General features: G+C 40.3%; 1 protein-coding gene across 1 annotated transcript; it reads right to left on the reverse strand.

Moving 5' to 3' along the window:
- Positions 1–722: 722 nt before the first annotated feature.
- LOC127423972 (neuropeptide Y receptor type 1-like) lies at positions 723–26,694 on the reverse strand. Its single transcript, XM_051668710.1, has 2 exons — positions 26,559–26,694; positions 723–4,488 (listed from the first exon to the last, which is right to left on the reverse strand). The coding sequence occupies exon 2, from the start codon at positions 4,271–4,273 to the stop codon at positions 3,113–3,115; it is 1,161 nt and encodes a 386-aa protein (XP_051524670.1). The 5' UTR covers positions 4,274–4,488; positions 26,559–26,694; the 3' UTR covers positions 723–3,112.
- Between the last annotated feature and the right edge of the window lie 136 nt (positions 26,695–26,830).

Below are 26,830 nucleotides of genomic sequence, written 5' to 3' on the forward strand. Positions count from 1 at the left end.
AGAAATTGTTACTGCAAAACAAGACAAAAATACTAAGAAAATTATCCAGCAATCTATGCAACAACACAGGCCCTATTTTAAGAATGCTAGCAAGTCAATGGGCATGGCCATGAAGTTGTGGTATTTTCGTGCAAGCAAGCCAAGGCTTTCGTGCGCTAAGTCTAGGTGCAAATGGGTTTGGTGAAATCATGCGCGCAACATGCTAATGGGCTGGGTCCAGTGCAATTTACTTCGGAGGTTCTTCTCCGGTTATTGCACCATCTGCTTCATATTAAAGAGTCCATTCCCTCAAGCACCAGCGATATATAAACAAAGACAGCACATTCATAGGAAGGAATAGAAATATGGACACACTCCCTTTATATGCTATTTTCAATCAATGCTATTTTGATGTACGCTCTGTTACATTATATGGAATGTAAGTATTATTAATAATTTTCATCTACTAACACACAAATCATGGCTAGTTTTAATAGTGATTGCATCAGCACGCACTTCACTTCTACTGGTCGATTTTGATCAATTAAATACATTTTTTGAAACACGAAAAAATTATACCAAAAATATTTCTAAATTCAAATTACACTTCAAACAAAATGAAAATATAATCAAAATAATGAAATGGTCAAATATATATATATATATATATATATATATATATATATATATATATATATATATATAATATTTAATGTTATAAAATGGATATCATTTTATCCTCTCCAACTTCTTTCACCAGCCCCTTTTGCAGTGACTTAAAAATCACTTTATGACAAAATGTGGAAAAATACCACTACAAATAATAATAAATTCAATTGTATATGTAAAAATATTAATAATAATTTAAAAATAAACCATGATAGTTTAACAAAAATGTCATACCTTTTAGTTTCATTAGATGGCTACAGCTCTGATCGTCAGGGACATAATTTGATGTTCCACTGTATTTTCAGAGTTTGGACATGAACTTTATTACCACCTGGTGGATCTCTAAACTGCAAATGTAGGAACTGAATTAAGACTTTTCCATTAAGACAAGATCATAGCAGCATGTTATGGTTGGCAGTGATAACCCAGTAGGCTATATTCTAAGAGACATGCCACAGTAGTGCAGCAATTAAAAAAAACAAAAACAAAAAACATGTAAGGACTTTTAAAATGGTAACATTTACATGTACTCTTTGTATAAGGATCTATGTAGTAGTGTACACTAAGCTTAGTGCTAATTTAGATTCGATCAAATATATAATAAAATACATCAGTGATCAGAATACTACTGTTGTTTAGAACTTCAAAATAAGTCAGGCAATTAACTATTCTATTTGTGACTAGACACCTGACATTTGAAGAGTGCTTCAGTGTGTTATTATACTTACTGGTGATATCATGATTTTTTTTTACATGAACTACTTAGAATATGCACATTATTGTTCTGAACCACACTTCAGTAAAAATATGCAAATGAGGCATTAAATCTATAATTCACTTGTATAGCTTTGCCATGTATAGCCATTCAGCCACAAAACACAGTGTATACTCTGATATCAATTAAAATTTAGATCGGTGTAAATTTGTAAATCTTAGAACTACATATCAGACGTGGCAAGCATTCTAATCACAATCAGTGAAAGAGTGCTGTGCTTATACAGTTCTAGTCCTGCTAATTATTTTAAATGTACACATTACACACAATGCTACCTCTCCGCTTTCCTGTAATAGTGACAAGAACTAAAAAAGTACATTTCTGTTTCTATTACTAATATTCTTGCACAGGCCTACCCTGAAGAAAGACATTGAAGAACAAGGCCTCTACTAGGTATTCAACATCTAGTTATTAACCGATCAGGAAGAGCTTGCCCATCAAATTTGCCAATTAACTGTAGAATATTTAAACTGCTGCTTACCTCTCCCTGATGAAAAACCTATCTGGCAATCCTCCACCTCCACCTCCACCTCCCCATCCTCTTCTCTACGAAATCCTTCCCTATAGCTATCTCAATAAATTTAGTAGTCCCATAGGGGGGTAAATTTGAGCTTGAGTCGAGGCTCATCCTTGAGCCCCTCCTTTGTGTACAGCAAGCCACATGCGTTTACCTTTACTACTAAAGATTATTTGGGCAGGTGAACTTGTGAATTGAAATTGTGGTTCTGTGCATCATTTGAGATCATACTCAGAATTTGCCATAAGCTGAGGAGACACAGCAACAAGACCAACATGCTGAATTTTTCACAGTCCATTACATTAGAGCTCATTTTAGCAGTTGTTAAAAACAACGTGAAATCAAAGTGGATCCTATTTCCTTTCTTAAATTCACATTCCTGGTCTTAATTATGCACGATTCATTTATGAATTTGGAATTTTCATCAAAATGTAATCACTGCCTCAGAAATTATCTTCTTTTTCAGCTGAAGACACATAGGCAGAAAGCCAAAGTTTTGTAGTTAATGCAGCCTTCCTAAAATCTTGCCAATAGTTAATTAAGTAATTTAATGCAGGTTTAATTGGGATACATCAAGATGCTCTCCAGGGTGAACTTTCAGCCTCCATGTCCCATTCAAAAGCCTCCTCAAAAGTTTGGTGCCAATGGTGTTTCAGGAGAGAAGTAGTCTTCCAAAAATTAACTGCAAACTTGCATTTAGGACCAGATCCAATTTGATATGGTACAGCCACTTTTCATGATCCAATAATTTTTTTTCTCATTGAATATCCTATTTTACTCCTATCCTGTGTATATCACATATACTGTATATGTCACATTGCAGAAATAAAATTGGTTGAATGGGTGTTCCGTGTTGACTTTAAAACATTTAAATTTATGAAAAGGCTAACAGATATTTGGTTCTCCTCTGCAGAGCCAAGCTACAATAAACCTTACCTTAATATTTTTCTGAACTGCGTTTAAAGATAAGTCAACATCTTTTAGCAATAAGAACCTGGAGAACACATCACACATTTTCATTACTTAGGATATTGAACCCTAAATTCAGCCATTAAAGATTTTTGAAGTCTTGTACTCATTGCACAGATTGGCTACCAATGTTCTCAAGCCACATTTGAATGCTTTATTGAAGCATAGCAAGGTACATTGCCTTGTAGCACATTTTTCGCACTTTAAACTATCTCTTTCTGTTCTAAACTGTTTTTCTTGTGTGGCTGATAGGCGTTGATGCTGACTGAGCCATTGCTAAGGATGGACCCCTTTGTAACGCCCGTACTGACGGTGGACAATGGGAAACTCTCGTAACTCTCGGGTGGCCCCCAGCAGCGGCATCTGTACATCAGCGATTTCAACTCCTTCTGGAAGTTATTGTTCAGGAATCCATATATCACTGGGTTGACGCAAGTTGACGCCATAGCAGTGAGGTGGCAAGCTGAGAAAATGGTGTCGTGCTGGCACACTGGAATTGCCTCATGGTTCCAATCAAACACTGTATTAAAAACATTTAGTGGCAACCAGCACAGGGCAAATGCAGCTACAATTGAGGCAAGCATGGCGTTGACTCGCTTTGAGCCTTTGGCCTTCTTCTGGCACCCACCTCGTGCTCTTTCAACCATATCTTTCCGTCGACTGAGGCGTAGAAATATGCGGAAGTAGCAGAGTAGAATTAGCACTAACGGTAAGCAGTACTGGAAAAGTAGTAATGATGTGGTGTAAGCTAGCCGATTCCCCTCAGATGGCCACTGCTCTATACAGATAAAGTGATCACTAAAAGGGTTAAAAGGAATACTGAGGTTGTGAAATGGCGAGTTTGTGAGGATGTTAAATGAGAGAAATGGAAGGGAAATAAAACAAGCTACAATCCAGATAACCGCTACAGCCAGGTATGAGTGTCTGACGATTGGTTTCCATCCGGTTGGGTGGATGATGAGCTGGTGTCTCTCCAAAGCGATGAGGACCATGGAGAAAATCGAAACCGTCACAGACATACACTGGACGAACGGCGTCACTTTGCACAGAGCTTCGCCCAGAATCCATCGATCCATGAGGGTGTAGATAATGGTAACTGGCAAACATACCAAGCAAACGAGGATATCGGAGCATGAGAGGTTAACGATGAAGATGTTGGTCACATTACGCATCTCTTTTTGTCGTGTAATGACTAAGACCAGGCAAGTGTTGCCCACCAAGCCCACTGCTAGCATGGTGCTGTAAGCTACAATGAGGAAAGTGGTGCTACTGAGGGAGGTTGGGCAGTCACCTTGTTCCCAGAGTGCATCTCCTAATAATGAAGCCTGGGAGATGTTGCTCAGATGAGACCTCTCCATGGCCATTAGGTGGTTCAAAGCAAATGGGTTGTTTTGCTGAAGTTCCTCTTTGCTGCTTTGAGAAAGTCTGGCTAGTTTTGACAGTCTCCAGGGAGGTGAAGAAATGAAGCAGAATTGTCCAATATAAGATAGTTCCCCACCAAGACCAATATTTCCTCTTCAGTTCCCAAGTTGACTCATCCTATTTTCTCTCATAACATAGAACTGTTGATCTGTGAAACCTGCGGACAGAAAAGAAAAGAATGGTTCTCAAGATCAGAAGCAAAAACCAAAATGTACAATATTAAATCCCATTTCTGCATGAAATCAACTAAAAACATAGAAAGCATACTGTCAGAAGAGTCATGCCCATTAAATCTTTTGAGCCAAATAGATTTTGAATGCAACTTTCATTTGATAATGACGTTTATTGTAGGTAAACATCAACAATTCACATTTCTAAATTAGGTCCAATAATAATCATCATTAAAAAATGAAATAAATAAATGAATTAAGGAGACAAAAATGTTGTTGTTTTTTTCCTAAACAGCAAAAGGAAATAGAGTAAAAAAGGCACTAAGACAATTTTCTTTTTCACCTTGTGAGTTTTTTCCCCGTACAAACTCAAATGCCATTTTACTTGGTTCATTTAAAATACATATGCAGTATACATATATGCTATATACTGTTAATGTATAGTGTTAAGCTGAGATTTATACCACAACCTAAATGAAAACTCTACCATTAGACTAAGATGTCATACACTTAAAGTAAGAACTACTAAGATATTTAAATATGTTTTTATTTCTTTGTTCATGTCTTATCTTGCCAGGATCAAGGTGATATGTCAAGCTTGAATTGCTCAGATGGTAGGAATATTACTTATTACAGAATTTACATTGGGGGCATGATTGTGTAATTTTTTTAACACTTTATTTTTCATATAATTAATCGCATGAAATTAAAGATTACGTTAAATCGACAGCCCTATGTACAGTACATATATATATACACAGTGCATTCAGAATATATTCAGACCCCTTCATTTTTTTCACATTTTGTTATGTTGCAGTCTTATGCTAAAATGCTTAAAAAAAAAAAAAAATCACATCAATCTACACTCCATACCCCATAATGGCAAAGCAAAAACCAGATTTTTGATAATGTTGCAAATGTATTAAAAAGAAAAAAAAACTGAAATATCACATTGACATAAGTATTCAGACCCTTTGCTATGACACTTGAAATTAAGCTCAGATGCATCCCATTTCTCTGGATCATCTTTGAGATGTTTCTACACTGATTGGAGTCCACCTGTGGCAAATTCAACTTATTGGACATGATTTGGAAAGGCACACACCTGTCTATATAAGGTCTCACAGCTGAAAATGCATATCAGAGCAAATCATATCAAGTCATGAGGTCAAAGGAACTGCCTGCAGAGCTCAGAGACAGGATAGTGTTGAGGCACAGATCTGGGGAAGGCTACAAAAAATGTTTGGCTGCATTGAAGGTTCCCAAGAGCAAAGTGGCCTCCATAATTCTTAAAGGGAAGAATTTTGGAACAACCAGGACTCTTCCTAGAGCTGGCCGCCTGGCCAAACTGAGCAATCGGGGGGAGAAGGGCCTTGGTAAGAGAGGTGAGCAAGAACCCGGTGTTGACTCTGGTTGAGCTTCAGAGATCATGTGTGGAGATGGGAGAAACTTGCAGAAAGACAACCATCACTGCAACACTCCACGTTTTGGGCCAGAAGGAAGCCTCTCCTCAGTGCAAGACATGCTAAAAAGCACCTAAAAGACTCTAAGACTGTGAGAAACAAGATTCTCTGGTCTGATGAAATGAAGATTGAACTGTTTGGCCTCAATTTCAAGTGTCATGCCTGGAGGAAGCCAGGCACCGCTCATCACCTGTGCAATACCATCCCAAAAGTGAAGCATGGTAGCATCATGCTGTGGGGGTGTTTTTCAGTGGCAGGGACTGGGGGACTGGTCAGGGTTGAAGGAAAGCTGAATGCAGCAAAATACAGAGATATCCTTAATGAAAACCTGGTCCAGAGCGCTCAGGACCTTAGACTGGGCGAAGGTTCACCTCCCAACAGGACAATGACTCTAAACACACAGCCAAGACAACGTAAGAGTGGCTTAGGGACAACTCTGTGAATGTCCTTGAGTGGCCCAGCCAGATCCCGGACTTGACCCCAATCGAACATCTCTGGAGAGATCTGAAAATTGCTGTGCACCGACAGTCCCCATTCAACCTGACAGAGCTTGAGAGGATCTGCAGAGAAGAATGGCAGAAAATCCCCAAATCCAGGTTTGCAAAGCTTGCCACATCATACCCCAAAAGACTTGAGGCTGTAATTGCTGCCAAAGGAGCTTCAACTAAGTACTTAAAGCACATAAAGCATTTTAGCATAAGGCTGCAACATAAGAAAATGTGGGTCTGAATACTTTCCGAATGCACTGTATATATATATATATATATATGTGTGTGTGTGTGTGTGTGTGTGTGTGTGTGTGTGTGTGTGTGTGTGTGTGTGTAGCCAAGTGAAGAAATTTCATAAAATTTAACTCTTATCATAAATTGGACGTGGCCCCTTTAAGAACCGGAGTTTTGCAACTCCTTCTTTCCGGCACTCCTCATGTTGCACATGTGTACTGGTTAGAAATGTGAGAACATGCGCTGTGCAAGTGAGCTCCTTGTTTTTTTATTGGCTGAGAATTCTTGGGTGAATTTCACACAAGATGCTTATAAATTGCATTGAATATGTGTTCAGAAGGGTCGTATGTTAAAATTAAGTGTTTGTTATGGATCATTTTTGAAGGATGCATATGGATTGAATGTGTTGAGTTTGACCACGTTTTATGCACATGTGATGGCTGGGTATGTAAATTTTGAATTAATCATATTGTTTTATAGCCCATAGTGTTTTCCAATTAAGTGAACATGTGTAATAAGAATTTTATTGTTTTAAACTGTTATACATGTTATACAAAGCCTGGTTAAAAATGCATAAAACGCTTTGAGTGATTTAAATATGTTTTAAATGCATAAAATGCTGTGAATGATATAAGCATGTATTAATGTAACCACTCCTGCTTGACCCACTCCAAGCGGGATTCAAACCCAGGTCTTTGGAATGAGAGGTGGGCACGCTAACAAGGAAGCTAAAGGCTACCACCACTAGTGTCAGATACTAGTGTACCTCTTGAGGCCAGGGGAGTGAGGTTTACACACACTGCACAGCCATCACATACCAGCTGGCTCCCATTACACTAAGTGTATGTTGAACTATATGGTTAAGGTAATGCCCTGTTTGTATTTTATTTGACATTAGCTTCTACTGTATTTCATTTTTGCATTTCATTTTTGTATTTTATGTTTTGTATTTCATAGTACCGTATTTAATTTTTTTATATTTTCTTTATTCTTTATATATATATATATATATATACAGTTGAAGTCAGAAATTTACATACACTTAGGTTGAAGTCATTAAAACTCATTTTTTAAGCACTCCACAGATTTAATATTAGCAAACTATAGTTTTGGCAAGTCGTTTAGAACATCTAGTTTGTTAATGACATGAGTAATTTTTCCAACAATTGTTTACAGACAGATTGTTTCATTTTTAATTGACTATATCACAGTTCCAGTGGGTCAGAAGTTTACATACACTAAGTTAACTGTGCCTTTAAGCAGCTTGGAAAATTCCAGAAAATGAAGTCAAGCCTTTAGGCAATTAGCCAATTAGCTTCTGATAGGAGCTGTACTGAATTGGAGGTGTACCTGTAGATGTATTTTAAGGCCTACCTTCAAACTCAGTGCCTCTTTGCTTGACATCATGGGAAAATCAAAAGAAATCAGCCAAGACCTCAGAAAAAAAATTGTGGACCTCCACAAGTCTGGTTCATCCTTGGGAGCAATTTCAAAATGCCTGAAGGTACCACGTTCATCTGTTCAAACAACAGTACGCAAGTATAAACACCACGGGACCACGCAGTCATCTTACCGCTCAGGAAGGAGACGCATTCTGTCTCCTAGAGATAAATGTGGTTTGGTGCGAAAAGTGCAAATCAATCCCAGAACAACAGCAAAGCACCTTATGAAGATGCTGGAGGAAACAGGTAGACAAGTATCTATATCCACAGTAAAACGAGTCCCATATCGACATAACCTGAAAGGCTGCTCAGCAAGAAAGAAGCCAATGCTCCAAAACCGCCATAAAAAAGCCAGACTACAGTTTGCAAGTGCACATGGGGACAAAGATCTTGCCATAATGACCATTATTATGTTTGGAGGAAAAAGGGTGAGGCTTCCAAGCCTAAGAACACCATCCCAACCGGGAAGCATGGGGGTGGCAGCATCATGTTGTGGGGGTGCTTTGCTGCAGGAGGGACTGGTGCACTTTACAAAATAGATGGCATCATGAGGAAGGAAAATTACAACATTTCAAGACATCAGCCAGGAAGTTAAAGCTCTGTCACAAATGGATCTTCCAAATGGACAAGCATACCTCCAAAATTGTGGCAAAATGGCTTAAGGACAACCAAGTCAAGGTACTGGAGTGGCCATCACAAAGCTCTGACCTCAGTCCGATAGAAAATTTGTGGGCAGAACTGAAAAAGCATGTGTGAGCAAGGAGGCCTACAAACCTGACTCTGTTCCACCAGTTCTGTCTGGAGGAATGGGCCAAAATTCCAGCAACATATTGTGAGTAGCTTGTGGAAGCCTACCCAAAATGTTGACCCAAGTTAAACAATTTAAAGGCAATGCTACCAAATACTAACAAAGTGTATGTAAACTTCTGACCCACTGGGAATGTGATGAAAGAAATGAGAGCTGAAATAAATCATTCTCTCTACTATTATTCTGACATTTCACATTCTTAAAATAAAGTAGTGATCCTAACTGACCTAAGACAGGGAATGTTTTCTACAATTAAATGTCAGGAATTATGGAAAAACTGAGTTTAAATGTATTTAGCTAAGATGTTGTTACACCCTTGGATGCAGACAGCTTCCCCACGTCAGGAGCCGCTCAGGGGGGGGCTCTGTTACACCCTTGGAATGAGTCACTTCTCCTGAATGTCACCAGAGGGCTCCTTCACCCAAATTCTAGACAACTTGGCTATGTTTGCATGATCCTGACATTTCCTGGAGGGAAGGACAAATTTCAAGTTGGTCTCATTACTGCTTCCAAAACTAAGAACTTTTGTACCCAGACAAAACAACACCATCTCTGTGACATCCACTTTTGTTGAAGAAGTTCCAGGGCTTCCTGCTGAATACAATGATCTCACCGAGGCATTTAGCAAAATCAAGGCCACTCAACTTCCACCTCACTGTTCTTGTGACTGTGGTATAGATATTCTGCCTGGCAGTACTCCACCTTGGGGACGCATCTACCCTCTGTCAGAACCAGAATCTAAGGCCATGGAAGAGTACATTGAGGAGTCATTAGCAAAAGGCTTCATCTGTCCATCCACTTCCCCTGTCAGCGCAGGCTTCTTCTTTGTGAAAAAAAAAGATGGAGGACTTCGAGCCTGTAATGATTACCATGGATTAAATGATGTAACAGTCAAGTTTTGATACCCTCTTCCGCTAGTACCCGCAGCTCTTGAATTGCTTTGTTCAGCAAAGATCTACACCAAACTAGATTTACGTAACGCATATAACCTCATTCGCGTCCGGGAGGGAGACGAGTGGAAAACTGCATTCTCTACCAGTACCAGACACTATGAGTACCAGGTAATGCCCTTTGGGCTATCCAACTGTCCTTCAGTATTTCAAGCTTTTGTTAATAAGGTCTTCAGAGACATGCTAAACAGGTGGGTCATTGTCTACATTGATGATATTTAGATTTTTTTCATCAACATTAGAGGAACACATCAAACAAGTCCAAGCGGTACTGCAACGTCTGATTCAGCATCAGCTCTATGCCAAAGCAGAGAAGTGTGAGTTCCACAAGACAACCATCGCCTTTCAAGGGTATATTCTTAGTCCAGATGTGGTAGCTATGGAGGAATCTAAAGTCCAAGCTGTTCTTGACTGGCCACTACCAACTACAGTAAAAGAACTTCAAAGATTTCTAGGATTCTCCAACTTTTACAGGCGATTTATCAGAAATTTCAGTTCTGTAGCAGCACTTCTCATGTCAATCCTCCAGAGGTCTACTAAGAAGCTAAAATGGAATGCAGAGGCCAAGAGGGCTTTCGAGGTATTAAAGAAACGTTTCACTACAGCTCTCATTCTTCAGCATCCCGATACATCTCTACCTTTTGTGTTAGAAGTAGATGCTTCGGATACAGGTATAGGAGTGATACTTCCTCAATGCCATGGCTCTCCAGCCAAGTTATTTCCATGTGCGTTCTTTTCTCACAAACTCTCATCTGCAGAACAGAACTATGATGTGGGCAATCGAGAATTATTGGCCATGAAGGCAGCCTTCGAGCAGTGGCGCCATTGGTTAGAGGGAGCAAGACAACCCTTCCAAGTTCTTACAGACCACCGCAACCTGGAATACATCCGTGCAGCCAAAAGACTGAACCCTCGCCAAGCAAGGTGGGCATTATTTTTCACAAGATTTGATTTCAGCATTTCTTACCATCCTGGGTCCAAGAACATTAAAGCGGATGCACTTGAGAAGATCAACGAGGATCATACCAGTGAGACGATTCTTCCTTCCTCAGTCATGGTTGCTTCTGTTCGATGGGAAATCATGGAGGAGACTTCACGAGCCAATACCGCACACTCACCTCCAAACGATTGTCCTCCTCACAGAATTTATGTACCAGTGGTCTTACGACCTCGTGTGATACACTGGGTCCATTCTTCCCTGTGTTCCGGCCATCCTGGCATTCAGGCCACCATCAGACTTCTTCAAAATCAGTTCTGGTGGAACACTTTGGTGCAGGATACAAGTACCTTCATCCGTCAGTTGTGAGGTATGCGCTATGTCAAAATCATCTAATTCAGCACCTGCTGGCCTCCTTCAACCTCTACCGATACCTCAACACCCTTGGTCTCATATAGCTTTAGACTTTGTTACAGACCTACCCGTGTCTCAAGGAAACACTGTCATACTTACAGTGGTTGATCGTTTTTCCAAGGCCTGTCACTTGATTCCCCTACCCAAGTTACCCACTGCTCTTGAAACTGCGGAATTATTATTCCAATATGTATTCAGATTGTATGGACTACCTGAAGACATTGTTTCGGACCGAGGTTCACAATTCACATCCCACTTATGGAGGGCTTTTTTCAAACAGTTAAATATCAATGTAAGTCTCACTTCTGGGTATCACCCTCAGTCAAATGGTCAGACGGAATGTCTCAATCAGGAACTAGAAAGATTTCTACGCTCTTACTGTCATCACAATCAGTTTGAATGGAGTCAATATCTACCTTGGGCAAAGTATGCCCAGAATTCCCTCCACAAAACTTCTACTGGCACAACTCCCTTTAAATGTATTCTGGGTTTTCAACCTCCATTATTTCCATGGGCTGGTGAACCTTCAGATGTTCCTGCGGTGGATGATTGGATGCGTCGCAGTGAGGCTGTATGGGATTTAGCTCATGTTCACCTTCAAAGGGCTGTACGTCGCCAAAAGTTACAGGCCAATCACCATCATCGACCAAACCCCGATTACCAACCTGGACAATGGGTTTGGCTCTCTACCTGGGATCTTCGTCTTCATTTGCCATGTAAAAAACTGAGTCCAAGGTATGTTGGTCCATTCAAAATTATAAAACAGATTACTCCAGTTTCCTATAGACTTCAGCTCCCGGCTAATTATCGTATTTCTCCTACGTTTCATGTGTCCTTGCTTAAACCTGCTGGTGGTCCGAGGGGGAACGATGTGACTCATGACCAGAGACCACTCCCCCTGATGATTGACGGAGAGGAGGCATTCAAAGTTCACAAGCTTCTAGACTCGAGACGTCGTGGTCGTGTTTTGCAATATCTGGTGGACTGGGAGGGTTATGGACCAAAGGAGCATTCTTGGGTCACCACCAAGGATATCCTGGATCCAACCCTCATCATGGAATCCCACTGAGACCATCCTGATCGTCCTGCTCCCAGAGCTCAAGGTAGATCCCGATGCAGACAGCTTCCCCACGTCAGGAGCCGCTCAGGGGGGGGCTCTGTTACACCCTTGGAATGAGTCACTTCTCCTGAATGTCACCAGAGGGCTCCTTCACCCAAATTCTAAAACTGTCACACCTGTTTCTTCTTAATTGAATCACCTGTGGACTATTTAAGCACTGAATGCTATAGGATCAGTGCGAAGTATTGTTCTGCCCTGGCAAGCATTCTGAGCGTTTATTATATGACTTATATCTTCTGTGTTTGACCCTGCTGTGTTTTGGATTCTGTTTATTCGGCCTTGTGATTTGGATTTGATTTATTGATTGGACTGATCTCTCTGTGCTTTGATCTCTCGCCTGTCTTCCGATATTGGATTATTTACCCCTTTGGACTGATTTCCCTATGTACCGACCTCTGCATGTTTCTACTGTTTTGGATTATTACCCTGGACTGTTATTAATATATATATCCTCTGTTGTTTACAATAAATCTGCACATGGATCCTAATACCACTCCTTCTCCATCATTACAGGTGTATGTAAACTTCTGACTTCAACTGTACAGTGCATCCAGAAAGTATTCACAACGCTTCACTTTTTCCACATTTTGTTATATTACAGCCTTATTCCAAAATGGATTAAATTCATTATTTTCCTCAAAATTCTACAAACAATATCCCATAATGACAACATGAAAGAAGTTTGTTTGAAATCTTTGCAAATTTATTAAAAATAAAAAATGAAGAAAAATCACATGTACATAAGTATTCACAGCCTTTGCTCAAATACTTTGTTGAAGCACCTCTGGCACCAATTACAGCCTCAAGTCTTTTTGAGTATGATGCTACAAGCTTGGCACACCTATTTTTGGGCAGTTTCTCCCATTCTTCTTTGCAGGACCTCTCAAGCTCCATCAGGTTGGATGGGGAGCGTCAGTGCACAGCCATTTTCAGATCTCTCCAGAGATGTTCAATCAGGTTCAAGTCTGGGCTCTGGCTGGGCCACTCAAGGACATTCACAGAGTTGTCCCGTAGCCACTCCTTTGTTATCTTGGCTGTGTGCTTAGGGTCATTGTCCTGTTGCAAGATGAACCTTCGCCCCAGTCTGAGGTCCAGAGCGCTCTGGAGCGGGTTTTCATCAAGGATGTCTCTGTACATTGCTGTATTCATCTTTCCCTCGATCCTGACTAGTCTCCCAGTTCCTGCCGCTGAAAAACATCCCCACAGCATGATGCTGCCACCACCATGCTTCACTGTAGGGATGGTATTGGCCAGGTGATGAGCGGTGCCTGGTTTCCTCCAGACATGACGCTTGCCATTCAGGCCAAAGAGTTCAATCTTTGTTTCTCATGGTCTGAGAGTCCTTCAGGTGCCTTTTGGCAAACACCAGGTGGGCTGTCATGTGCCTTTTACTGAGGAGTGGCATCTGTCTGGCGACTCTACCATACAGGCCTGATTGGTGGAGTGCTGCAGAGATGGTTGTTCTTCTGGAAGGTTCTCCTCTCTCCACAGAGAAATGCTGGAGCTCTGTCAGAGTGACCATCGGGTTCTTGGTCACCTCCCTGACTAAGGCCCTTCTCCCCCGATCGCTCAGTTTGGCCGGGCGGCCAGCTCTAGGAAGAGTCTTGATGGTTCCAAACTTCTTCCATTTACGGATGATGGATTTCAAACAAACCTCTTTCACGTTGTCATTATGGGGTATTGTTTGTAGAATTTTGAGGAAAATAATGAATTTAATCCATTTTGGAATAAGGCTGTAATATAACAAAATGTGGAAAAAGTGAAGCGCTGTGAATACTTTCTGGATGCACTGTATATACGGCCCCATCGACCGCTGTTTTTTTTTTATTTTTTATAAACAGCCATTAGAATAAAACCCCAAAAGATATTTTTGTATCCTGTGTTTCTTTACAACCCACCAGCTACATAAATATATATATATATATATATATATATATATATATATATATATATATATATATATATTTATTTATTTGTTCATGTCTTATCACACTTAGGGTTAGGACTGTAACTAGTGCCCCCTTAAAAAATTAAATGCATACTGTTATAAATCAGTAAAAAAACATAGCATTCTTGAAGTGACCTGAGTCCAAAGCAAACCAGATCTCTTTTCATACCACAAACCAAAGTTAAGTGGGGAAAAACCATTCCCTTATTTGAGCAGTCGGACAAAAACAGACTAAGGCACATTGTTCACTACTTTGATTTTCTCTTACATTTCTCTTCTCTTTTTTACTTGAGTTCTTTCATTATTTGTACCAATTCTCTCAATCTCCCTTTCTGTATTCAGCACATGCAGCATTACATAATATCATTAACCATCACAAAAAAAACCAAACAAAAAAAAGAAACCATCCCAGTTTAAATTAGATGTAATTACATTCTCCGGTAATTACTTCTTATTGGACAATCTACTAAACACCCATAAGTTACTAAAAAAAAAAAAAGACAATCACACAGACAACAAGTGTCTCATAAATTTTAATTTCTATGTTGATTGCTATAAATAGATTTGTTTCAGCTTTGCTTGTGAATTTTAATGAAGCAACAGTGAACTGCAGCCAGATGAGGATTTATGGGAAGAACATATCCACAAATCCCCACTCCTAGCCATCCAAGAACACTGTAATAACTCACAGCTCAACAGCTGTACTAATGAGAATGCACACATATATACTTGAATGAATGCCTATATGCTTTGCAGCAATTTTTAACTCATTGCCTTTTTAGTAAATTTAGTAACTTTAAACTAAAAGCCTATTTGGGTGTCATTTACACTGGAGTGTCATGGGCTTTTGGAAACATTAATAATAAGACATAAGTTACAGTTCCACTGGGAAATGCTAGTTTAAGGTTGGCTCAGTGTTAAATGGCAACATGTCGTGGCATGAAACTAAAAGAGCATGTATTTCTGTAAAATTTAATTTTACCATTCCACTTATTCATTTTACCATTCTATTATCAAGGTAAGAAAGACCATCATATGACAGCTAATATATTGTCACCACCATTGACAGCCAATTTAGGCAGTTTATAGGTTGCAACCACTACATTTGAATAACTGCTACTTCTATGGAAGCAGATAATACAACAAGCTTAAAAAACAATATATGCCATAGATTTTTTCCTATTCAAACAGTGAATGGTAGGTTTTAAAGGCACTAAACAGTTATCAATGTTTTATACTGTGCTGTTTGTTGTCGCTTTAGCATCTGCATAGGTTAAATAACTACTTACTATATAAACTCGCTGGAATAATAAAGTACACAGAGATAGACATCCAAACCTGGAAAACTCATACTTCTCTGTGAAAACCACAGCAGAGAACTTGATAATTAAAGCAGCACTTGCTCACCCTCTATCTCTATTCATCTGTCTCACTATTCTCCTCCATCCACTGAATGGTTCATGATATGTGCTTTATGGTTGTGCAGTAATAGCCATTGAGCCTGCATCTAAGCACACTAGCAGGTCATGAATAGCCCTGTATGTGTTTGAGAAGGTTTAACGTTGGATGAGGATCTAATTATGAGCAAAATCCTGCTGCTTCAAACCCATCTGATTAACTCAAGCTGAGGTAATGCTTCATTAAAGCTAGCTCTAATGAGAAAAGGAATATAAGCATAAATCCTTTGAGTATGAGCCACTGCCTTTCTCTGATTTAGCTGAGAAAATGGTGAGCGAATCATTGTAATCTAAAGTTGTGTAGTATCTCTTATGCACTGTGAACATTCAAAATAACAAATGACTACAAAAGTAATGACTGTTTTCAAACAGGTATACAGTCAGCCTGGTCTCATGGCAACATTTTTCCAAAATGAAATTATGTGCCATATTACACATTTGGCTGCAGTTTCCCAAAAGCAAATGAAATGGTGTAGTAATTAGACAAGGTTTTTAAGGTGCATGTTAGATGGAGGTTTTAATGAGTAAAACTTAACTCCCTAACCTAAAACTTTAACCTATGCCAAACCAATAGTGATCTTAAATCAAATGCGAGGTAGACACAAAACAGACATCCTAACCCTTAACCAACACCTAAACCTAACTGACAGTGTCCAAAAACAAAATGAGAAATGAAAAGCAAATTTTCTGAAGCAACCACGTAATCTTGCGTCACTTCTATGACACGCATCTCACGTGTCAGCTTGACTGGTCTCGAACCGTGGACTTCTGAGACCAAAGTCCAACACTCTTTGAGATAAGCTACCACAGAAACTAATAACATTGGAATAAGTGTGTAAATATAGGTGAGAATAAATCTCCACTTTCACATTCTTCTTGTGTTTTTGGCAATTCGAATTCTTCGTGAAGATTTCCACCTTCTGGGCAGGGAGTATAATTTATATTTAAAAAGGAAATGACTATTGATCTATTTCTCACCCATTGTAACATGTTCTGTTGTGTCTGTGTCTTTGGACTCTTATTTTAAAAGTTTAGTTCCTGTTTCCTGTGTGTCATGTGATTTCCCTGTTTGTCATGTGACCCTCATGGTTCATGTATTTTGTTCTCATTGGTTAATAGTCATTGTCTTGTCATCATGTTCATTAATGTTGTCCTGTCATTGGTTCATGTTTCATACTCTTATTATCTTGTTTATTAGCTCCATCTTGTCATTGGTTGTCTTGTCAACTTGTTTCCCATGTTCATGTATATAAGCCCTAATGTTTGCCATTGTCCTTTGTCATGTATTGATTGTGTAACATTGCTCTTGTTTGTGGTAATCCGTCTTAGTCAAGTCAAGTCAAGTCAAGTCTAGTCTAGTCTAGTCTAGTCAAGTCAAGTCTCTTTGTTCTAGTTTATGTTGGTTATTCACATTGTAAATAAATACTGCACTTGGGTTCTCACATCATCATTGTATTCGTTCATTCCTGTCTTCAGCCTACCTCTACACTGGAGTCATATGGATTACATTTATGCTGCTTTTATGTGCTTTTTGGGTATTCAAGGTTTAGGTCACCACTGACTTGCATTGTTAGGAACTACAGAGCTGAGATATTCTTCTAAAAAAGAAAGAAAGTCATACACATCTGGGCAGGCCCGGATTAAGAACACACAGGGCCCTGGGGCTATAGCAATCCCAAGGGCTCCCCTCATGGTATATCTTGGTAGCCTATCTCAGCCCCTTTCACACATGCAACCAGGTACATTTATCGGGACCTCTGGGTGATTTGATGGTGAGTCCGTTCTGTTTGTGGCGTGTTATTTTTTCCTCATGTGTTTCCATGCTAGTTTATGTCACGAGGTTCAGTAATGAGGATGCGAGAGTTGGCGATTCCAACTCAGGAATGTCACTTTGTTTCAGCACAATCAACACGTTCGCTCATAGCATAATGGTGAAGCTTCCAAACAAAACTCAAAACAGTTGTGGCACGGCAGTGGCCAACACACGAGCAGCTTCTCAGCTGGGCTCTCTCTCTCTCGACTGCCGCTGTCTCCTCTCCTTAAAAGCCCCAATCACTCCTCACTGAAACACAAGACAGGTGTTAAGCACAGGTGGCAATCATTCACCACTCAACTCCCCACTTCACTCTCCACAGCACGGCGCTCTGCCAGGCCCCCGTCTCCACATACCCCCACCACCCGACTCAGGCCAGGGCACCGACCTCCCCCCCCCCCCACCCCCTCGCTCTGAGAGAGGAAATCAGCCACAGCCATCTGTGCCCCCAGCCTGTGGACCACCTCGAATTTAAAGGGCTGAAGTGCCAGATACCAACAAATGATCCACGTGTTAGTATCTTTCATGCGGTGGAGCCGTTGGAGTGGTGCATGGTCCGAACAGAGGGTGAAGGCCTTCCCAAGCAGGTAGTACCGGTGAGGACTGCCCACTTGATGACCAGACACTCCTTTTCTGTACAAAGTCTCTCTTACAAAGAGTTTCGTCTAATAAACAGCACGGGGCGCTCCTCACCCTCCACTACCTGGGAAGACACAGCCCCCAACCCCCTGTCCGATGCATACATCTGTAAGACAAAAGGGAGAGAGAAGTCAGGGGAATGTAACAGTGGACCACCACAGAGTGCGGCTTTTACTTGTAAGAAAGTCTGTTGGCACAGCTCCATCCACTGGACTGGGTCTGGCACTCACTTTTTAGTGAGATCAGTCAGCGGACTGGTGATATCCAAATAATTAGGCAGTGGCATACGTAGCGTGTGGTCGAAGGACCTTGTCCATGAGTCGCTGAAATGTTGCCGGGACCCCAAACAAACTGAACGGAAGCGTAATGAATCGAGCGGTTCGTCAATGCGAGGCATTGGGTACACATCAAATTTTGACACCATGTTCACTTTTCTACAATCCACAAAAACCAGACCGACCCATCACTCTTAGGGACTAAGACTACCAGACTGGACCAATCACTGTGGGATTCTTCTATTACCCCCATGTCAAGCATTGCCCTCAATTCCTCCCACACTTTTGTGTTTGGGTAAACGGTAGGGACGACTGCATACCACTACCCCTGGGGATGTTTCGATATGGTGCTGTATGAGATTTCTACGCCTGGGAAGAGGCGAGAACACATCAAAGAATTCTCCTTTCATCCTGGCAACCTCCGCGATTTGGGACGGTGAGAGGTGGTCTCCACAGGGAATCGGGGTGACTCAATCGGTGATTTTTTAAAACTCACCTCCAGACCGAGCTTCTCCCTCTCCGGGACCACTGTCACCAAAGTCACATGGACCGCCTTTCTCCATAGTTTTAGGAGGTTGAGGTGGTAAATCTGATGTGCTCCGCCTCTATCCATACATGTCATCTCATAATCGACTTCCCCGAATCGCCGTGTGACCTCAAAGGGCCCTTGCCACTTTGCGAGTAATTTAGAGCTTGATGTGGGTAGTAATACAAGGATTTTATCTCCCCTGTGTATATTCTTGTAGCTGAGCCCCCCGTAATATAGCCGGGATTGACGTTCTTGAGCCTGTAGCAAATTCTCCTGTGATAGCTGCCCCAATGTGTGGAGTTTTGCTCTCAGGTCAAGAACGTATTGAATTTTGTTTTTGCTGCTTGAAGGTCCCTCCTCCCAATTTTCCCTCATAACATCTAAGACACCGCGAGGCTTACGCCCATACAATAATTCAAATGGGGAGAACCCGTGGAGGCTTGCAGGACCTCTCGAACTGTGAATAACAGGGGTTCAAGCATCTTCGTGCACGAACTTACGCATCATGTTTTTCAGGGTTTTATTAAACCGTTTGACCAAGCCGTCCGTTTGCGGGTGGTAGTCGCTTGTCTGAATCAATTTAACACCGAATAATTTGAACAGCTCGCGTAGTGTATGTGACATAAAAGTAGTGCCTTGATCAGTGAGGATTTCTTTCGGAATCCCCACTTGAGAGATAATTCTGAAAAGTGCCTCCGCATCACTACGTGCTGAGATGTTGTGAAAAGGCACTGCTTCTGGATATTGCGTTGTGTAGTCCACCAGAACCAACACAAAGTGATGCCCAATCAACACATTTGCTCACAGCATAACGGTAAAGCTTCCTAACAAATTTCAAAACAGTTGTGACATGGCAGCGGCCAACACACAAGCAGCTTCTCAGCTGGACTCTCTCTCTCAGTTGCTGCTGTCTCCTCTCCTTAAAAGCCCCAATCCCTCCTCACTTAAACATAAGACAGGTGTTAAGCACAGGTAGCAATCATTCACTACTCATCCCCCCCTTCACTCTCCACAGCACCGTGCTTGGCCACGCCTCCGCCTCCACAGTTTACTTAGCCATGTGCTCATCAGCGCTGCAGGGTTTCTCCGCAGGTTTGGCGGGCTCATTATCATTATTAGTTTCACCTGTTCCCTATTTTCTCCTCTCCCATATTAAGCATTTGTGTTTGCTGTCTTGTGCCAGATTGTATTGTGCGTTCTCCATGCAATCAGCCCCTGTCAGTTGGTCTAGGTCATTGTGTTTTGTTTTGTTTGTTCAGTGTTTCTCCCAGATAATTCTTCTCATTATTCCTAGTACTCACCGGTTACCGCTCACTTACCTTCTCATCTGCTGCTGTTACTTACCTGCTCTGGATCGCTGCTCATAGCATTCATCACCCACCTTTATCGGTGTTCATCACCGGAAGTTGGATTTCCCCTCAGCCCCAGTCTGCAACCTCTGCTGCTCTGCTCCATTCTCTAGACTGTTTTTTTGTTTTTGGACTTTCTGCTCTATTTGCCATTGGAGTTCAATAAACTGTTGAAACGCTCTTCCTGTTTGGGTCCTCATACCAGTCTTTACAAAATTACAGGAAAATTGTTGGGTTGCCTTTACTGGCATGTGCTGTTCACACATAACATTTTTGTTACAATTTCTCATTAAAGGAAATTGCTTGAGCAAAATTGACCAGTATTTTCAAAAAGGCTGTGTTCACACATGACCTCTAACCTGAAAAAGGCAGTAAACTTTCTGGAAAAGGCTGTATGCATGAAAGGGGCTGTTTGCTACAGAGTTGTTGTTGTTTTATTGTTTTGTTTTTTACAAAACTGCATTTCACACAAGCAGTGCTTGTCAGGCACACAACAGCACAGCATTTATTACACATACTATTTCAGACACAGATGGAGCTCTCTCCTGAAGCATTTGTGACTGGCGATGTCAAGCATGGAAGCCTGCAGCATTTCATCTGAGGGTATGCACAGAAATCTGACAAAAGCATACCTTTATATCTAGCGGGGTACAGGGGCATGCTCCCCAGGTGAGACACACAAACCATTCGATTCTGGTGACTTTAAGAGAAGCATTTTTTTTCTAGGGTATGTGTAGCATTCCTGGAACTATTGGCTAAAGCATTTCTTAAAGAGAGTAACTTGTCAGAGTTAAGAGTAAGAGTTAGTGCGCTAAAAAAGCAAGACGCATTGCAACAAATAAAGAAGAATGCAGGTGTATCGAGGTGCGTTTTTAACAGTTTAATTTCTTTTTAACTTGACATGGCGTCTAAAAATGCAGCGCTCCATTGAGGGATGCTAAAACACAGAGCAATGTGATGCAGTTGTCAAAAAATATCCATCTAGCAAATGTTTGCATGGTAAATGACTGAAAAACAGTGCAAGCAGATGCAAAAACACATAAATACATAAATGCACAAAAATGCAGCCTTTTGTTTCAGTTGATTGTAGGTAAATATCCTCTTTATCCGTCCAGCACTGTTTGTTCTCTATGTTCGTAAATATCCCGGTACTGTTTTAATGAGTGAGAAACCGCTCCAAATGATTCCATGAGAGAGCAGTCCGAACAAACTGGAATGAATCATGAATCGATTCAGGCCGTTTTGCAAGCTCATTTGACCAATTCACTGAAAAGAACCAACTCAAATAAATTATTCATTTGCGAATCGAGCATCGCTATTTCTTTTAAACAGCCAACAGAAAGACGGGACACATGTCATTATTGCTGAAATATTCTGAGAGTAAATATTTCTAAGGTCAGTCAGAGCACTCTTTGTATGCATGGATGTTCGGACTGCTCTCACACTTTGAATATTTTTAAACTCCGCTATTTCAACACTGTGACGAGGATGAGGGCGGAGCCGGGCCACGCACGCCCCGCCCCACCCTCCTCCTCGTCACAAACACGTTCTAGCCACATTTCTGACGTGCCAACGGATAAATGAAAGAGGCGATCCCAGACGTAATTATGCAAGTTGAAAAGTAATTTTCATTGGATAATGAATGAAAACAGTCAGGCAAGTGTTCCAATCATCTCTTTTTATTTTTAATGTGAAACACAGACAAACCACTTATGATTTGTCAATCAAGAATGCAACCAACAGTAATGAAGGACTCCTGCCCTCCGCAGCCAATCACAGGGACCCCTTCGTGATTGTTCCCTGGCGCTTCAGCCCCACCTAGCCCCTATGTTAATCCAGCCCTGCATCTGGGATTGCATGAGGGTAAGAAAATTATGAGAATTTAACCCACCAACATATATAAGATCAAAAAATTGTCTTATGAGCATGTCTTTGTGTGTGAAATTAAGAGAAAGAATTACAGCAGAAAACATCCCAGGACTTTGATTCAACACAAGAGATTGAATTAATTTAAAGATTAATATGTACTGCATTCAAACGAACAAACAAATGACATTTAACACCAGGCACCAGATGCAATTATTTTTACATAAAGCCTGAGAGATTGCATAATTGCCAAAAAAAATTATGGCTGCAAATGCCATAAATAAATCATTAATTAGGCCATTGTGCATTTAAATATACCGTATTTATGATTGTAAACTGAAGTGTGTCATTTTTTTCAATGTTACTTTCGAATACTTTCTCGTATCCCAGCTTTTATTTTCAGACACAACTAAGCAAGCCTTTTGTAGGTTTATTTCTGTGGAGCTATCAAAAGAATTGTATTCTATTTTCGGTTTAATCTTCTCAACCAGCCCGACACAGCAACACTGGCTCAAATAATAGTGTGTGTTTTGGGCAGAACTTTCAAAACAGATCTTTTTTGAAAAAAGAAAAAAAAAAAAGAAAAGAAAACGTAAAAATACAGTATATGTAGATGTTTACTAGACTTTTTTTTTTGGTTAAACAGAACTGGGTGAGAGATTCAGTACATAAGATGACACCATCATTAATAATTAATACAGATCACAAGTGTTATTGAGGTTAATTACAATTGACAGTCAATCAATCACAGAGACTAAGCCCAGAGGTACTGCACACATGGCTGATAAGCGGTAAAAAAGCTCATTATTGCCAAACCAGCCACTCCATCTCTATACTCAAAAGAAATCCTCTCTATGGACACTTATTGTTTTCAGTTAGGAGACTTTTCCAATTGGTGATTTGTAATAAAGAAGATATTCTCTGTTCAATATCAGAGACAAAGATTACATAATGGCCATTGGTTGCACAAAAATTGGCAGGAGCTTGTTCTCTATAGAAGCAAGGGAGGCAGTGTCTCAACAACATGAACAGAATTTTCATTTTGAGGATAACTATTCCTTTAATATAGACATTCCATAAATGTTGTTCCATATGTCTTTTATTGTGTAAAGATCAAATGAATCTGGAACATGAATTTATATTTTCAGATGTCCACTACACATATGAGTGTCAGCTGTTCTGAACGGCGCAGACATTCTGTTGCATCTACTGCAGGCTTCTCTAAATTGGTGATGTCTCTCCAATATCATTTGGGGTTTTGCTGGCACAGTATCTGACGGTAGACCAGAAGTACAGGTATGAATTTTTAAGAGGCTCTGCATGAGATCATTTATTTGAAAGCAAATTGAAGCAATGCTTAAGCTCAAAGCTCAAAGAAAGCTGTGCCTTTCTTTTTGAAACATGAAAGCTCCTGATGTGTGTTTGTGTGTGTGTGTGTGTGTGAGAGAGAGAGAGAGAGAGCACTCACAAGGGGACATCAGCAATTATTTTTTAGCATAACATGCCACAACTTGCAGATTTTGCCATTACTGTCTTTGCCACTATTGTACTTCACCAACCTGTACATTAGCATGCATAACACAGAAAGTGCCTATATTTATAGCTAAACTCGCCACAGGCAAGCACACACTGTCACAGCAGGGGGGTTTGAAGATGAGCTTTTGCTTTGATAGTTCTCTCAATGCAGTGAAAATGAAAAACATCCCATAATCATGCATGTTGTATTGGAGTTAATGAACAGTGACGTGGAATAGTATGGAGTGTGTGCAGAAATTCATTAGCGGTTTTATAGTCTAAATGGGGAATTCAAATACAGCTGAGAATTTAGACGCATTACAGGTTTAGTTCAAGCTTAAATCCTTGCCAATAAGACATGTTAAAGGTATTTTAGGGATTTTCATAAATGTGACACTAAAGCGTTTTTGTAAATTTTTACTTTGAGAGACACTAGCTATTGCCAAATCTCTTGTGCACTAACATGATCACACGGAAATTAGGCAGGTTGTTTCCGAGAGTTCTGGTACCTTAGGATCGGCCATATTCTGCCGGCTCATGGGAAAGCGGCATCTCCTATCAGACATTTTTGCCATGGATTCAGCATGTTTACCTTTCCCTGTGGCCTGAGCAGAAGCGCTCTGCATCAGCAGCATAGTGGATCTAGGTTTGAATCCCGCATTGAAACCAGACAGTAATTGCGTTTGCATAATCAGTGACCTGTGCGATTTGGAGGTTGTAGTTTTCCCTCTACAATTACATTTTCACTCCACTGATGGTTAGGTTTAGGTTTGTGGTTTGAATTGGCGTGTAGAGTTTATAAAATATGCATTAATCTTCACTGTAGAACTCCAGTCTGTACAGCAGAAAAAACTCACTTCACAACTCGCTTTTGGCACCCCTCTGTGGACATTTCACCCAGAAAATGGAGTATCCCTTTGGCCACTGGGAGCGGTGTCTCGCATTTCGGAAAGCACAGACCGATTTCAGCTAAAGAAAAGTCAGCCTACTGATTCCAATTTCACTGTGAGATCAGTCTGTGTGCATATAGCCAACAGCATGAGGAAAATCCTGAGTTTATAGTTTTTTTCTTTGGTATACTTTTTCTCCCAAGAGAACTTTGTCTGAAAACTTCCTCTAGTGCTCCATAGAGTTATCCTTTCTCTTCCAAATCTTAGTTCTCACCATTGTAAGAGAGAGACAGCTTTAGATGAGCTTCAGAGAAGCAACCATCAACTGAATGTGTGAAAATGAAAGCTGGGCTATGGGAGCACCTACACTCTATCCACCTCCATCTCGCTCTCAGATCTTTTTTTACAGAGATCGAATCATAGCAGGGATTCATTTTCTTCATGCTTTCACATGCAATAATACTGCTAATACAGCACTCCAAGTGCAAACATCCAACAATTATGCTGTCAATCTTCAAGTAAATTTATTAAATATGTCAATTATCAACTCAAATTTAATTGTGCCACTTGTCAAGTCAGACAAACCATTTAGCAGGAAAAACCTACAGTAACAGGTTACAAAACCTGTTCCTCAGAGGCAATACCCAAAAAATACTGCAAAAATATACTGTAGGTTCAGTCTTAAGCTAATGTCAGGTTGAAATAATGTTTCTAATAAAAATAAATAAAAAATAAATAAAAATAAAAAAAACAGCACTTCCCCCTTTTCTCCAGCAAGTGTGAAGACATGTGAAACAAAGCTTTTTGATGCTTCAGTTTGATATCTCCCTTTGATACCCTGGGTTGTAAGGCATATTTGAAACAGCTATGAAAAGAAGAGGTGAGATAATTATCATAATGATTTACATCTTACATGCATAACATTCAAATAGTGAAAATTACCAAGAGCAGTCTTTGGTGGGTTTTTTTTTTGTTTTGTTTTTTTACAAAGCCGTGTACTTGTGTTAAGAGGTTGGCTTTTAAAGAGCCATTATCTTAACATGAGAATGTATTTAAATATTCTCAAAGTAATAAAACACATGAATATGCATAGAAGCATAACAGTTATTCTGTAGTAGCAGATAGTGGTGAAGTCCGCAGACATTCAACTTCTTGCTGTCTTGAGTGAGAATGAAAGGATGAGAAGACATATGGATCATTCACATACATAGCTTGAATATTGACACAAATATGCATATCCGAACTATGATCAATTACACAGAAATACTTTTATCACCTCTAGGATGCTGTTTATCGAATATTCAGATAAATTATGTAATGTACCAGTAGCCATTGTTAAAAACAGCAATGTGGATGCAGCTTCATCCAGAATGCATGTGAATGTGAAGAGTCTTTCCTCTCTCTCTCTCTCTCTCTCTCTCTCTCTCTCTCTCTCTCTCTTTCTGTCACGTGTCATTAAACAGAATAGAATTTAACAGAATAGAATAAATCAATAAAACAGAAAAAAAGCATAATCCAATAGAACAAAATATACAAATAGAATGGAATAGAACAATAGAATAAAACAGAGAAAAGAACAAGCATGCAATAGAATAGAATAGAATAGAATAGACTCAGTGGTCATCACCAAAACCCCACTGACTGTATACTGCACGTGCACACTACTCTCCATCCGATTTTAATTGAAGACCATCGGCGTCTCCAACATCACGTACGTCTAAAAAAAGTATTTGACATATTTCAGACACCTTTTTCAGGCTCTCTGCATTCATCAATACAGACAGCACAATACAAATCCAAGTTGCCAGAGTATGAGGGGTTTTTCCTCATGAAATAAAAAGGCTCCATATGTTCAGTTCAATATTACGGTATCTCCTAAACTCTAGCATAGCTCAAAGCGCGTCGGTCTCTCTGTCTTACCATGTATTGCGTGCGCAAATCCTCTCCTAGTTGTTTTAGCTTGCTTCGTAGGTCTAGAAGTACTATTCACTCCAGTGCAGAGAGTAACTGGTGGTTTGAAGAGGTGAGGTTTATCAACCAAACCTGAGGCGCAAGAAGGAGGTGCCACAGATATCGAGCGCGCGACGAGACTCGCGCACAAACAAGGTCTCGTAACGCAGCGGCGTATGAGGAATTTCCTTCTCGTGCTTTTAGGTTGATTTCACTTCATTATTGTTTGGGGTCCCAGAGAC

The sequence above is a fragment of the Myxocyprinus asiaticus genome, chromosome 33 (genome assembly GCF_019703515.2).
Source record: "Myxocyprinus asiaticus isolate MX2 ecotype Aquarium Trade chromosome 33, UBuf_Myxa_2, whole genome shotgun sequence".
In the NCBI taxonomy this organism is placed as follows: Eukaryota; Metazoa; Chordata; class Actinopteri; order Cypriniformes; family Catostomidae; genus Myxocyprinus; species Myxocyprinus asiaticus.

What these genes read in the sequence shown, in the direction of transcription:
- LOC127423972 (XM_051668710.1), bottom strand. Translation starts at nt 4,273, where the DNA reads ATGGCCATGGAGAGGTCTCATCTGAGCAACATCTCCCAGGCTTCATTA.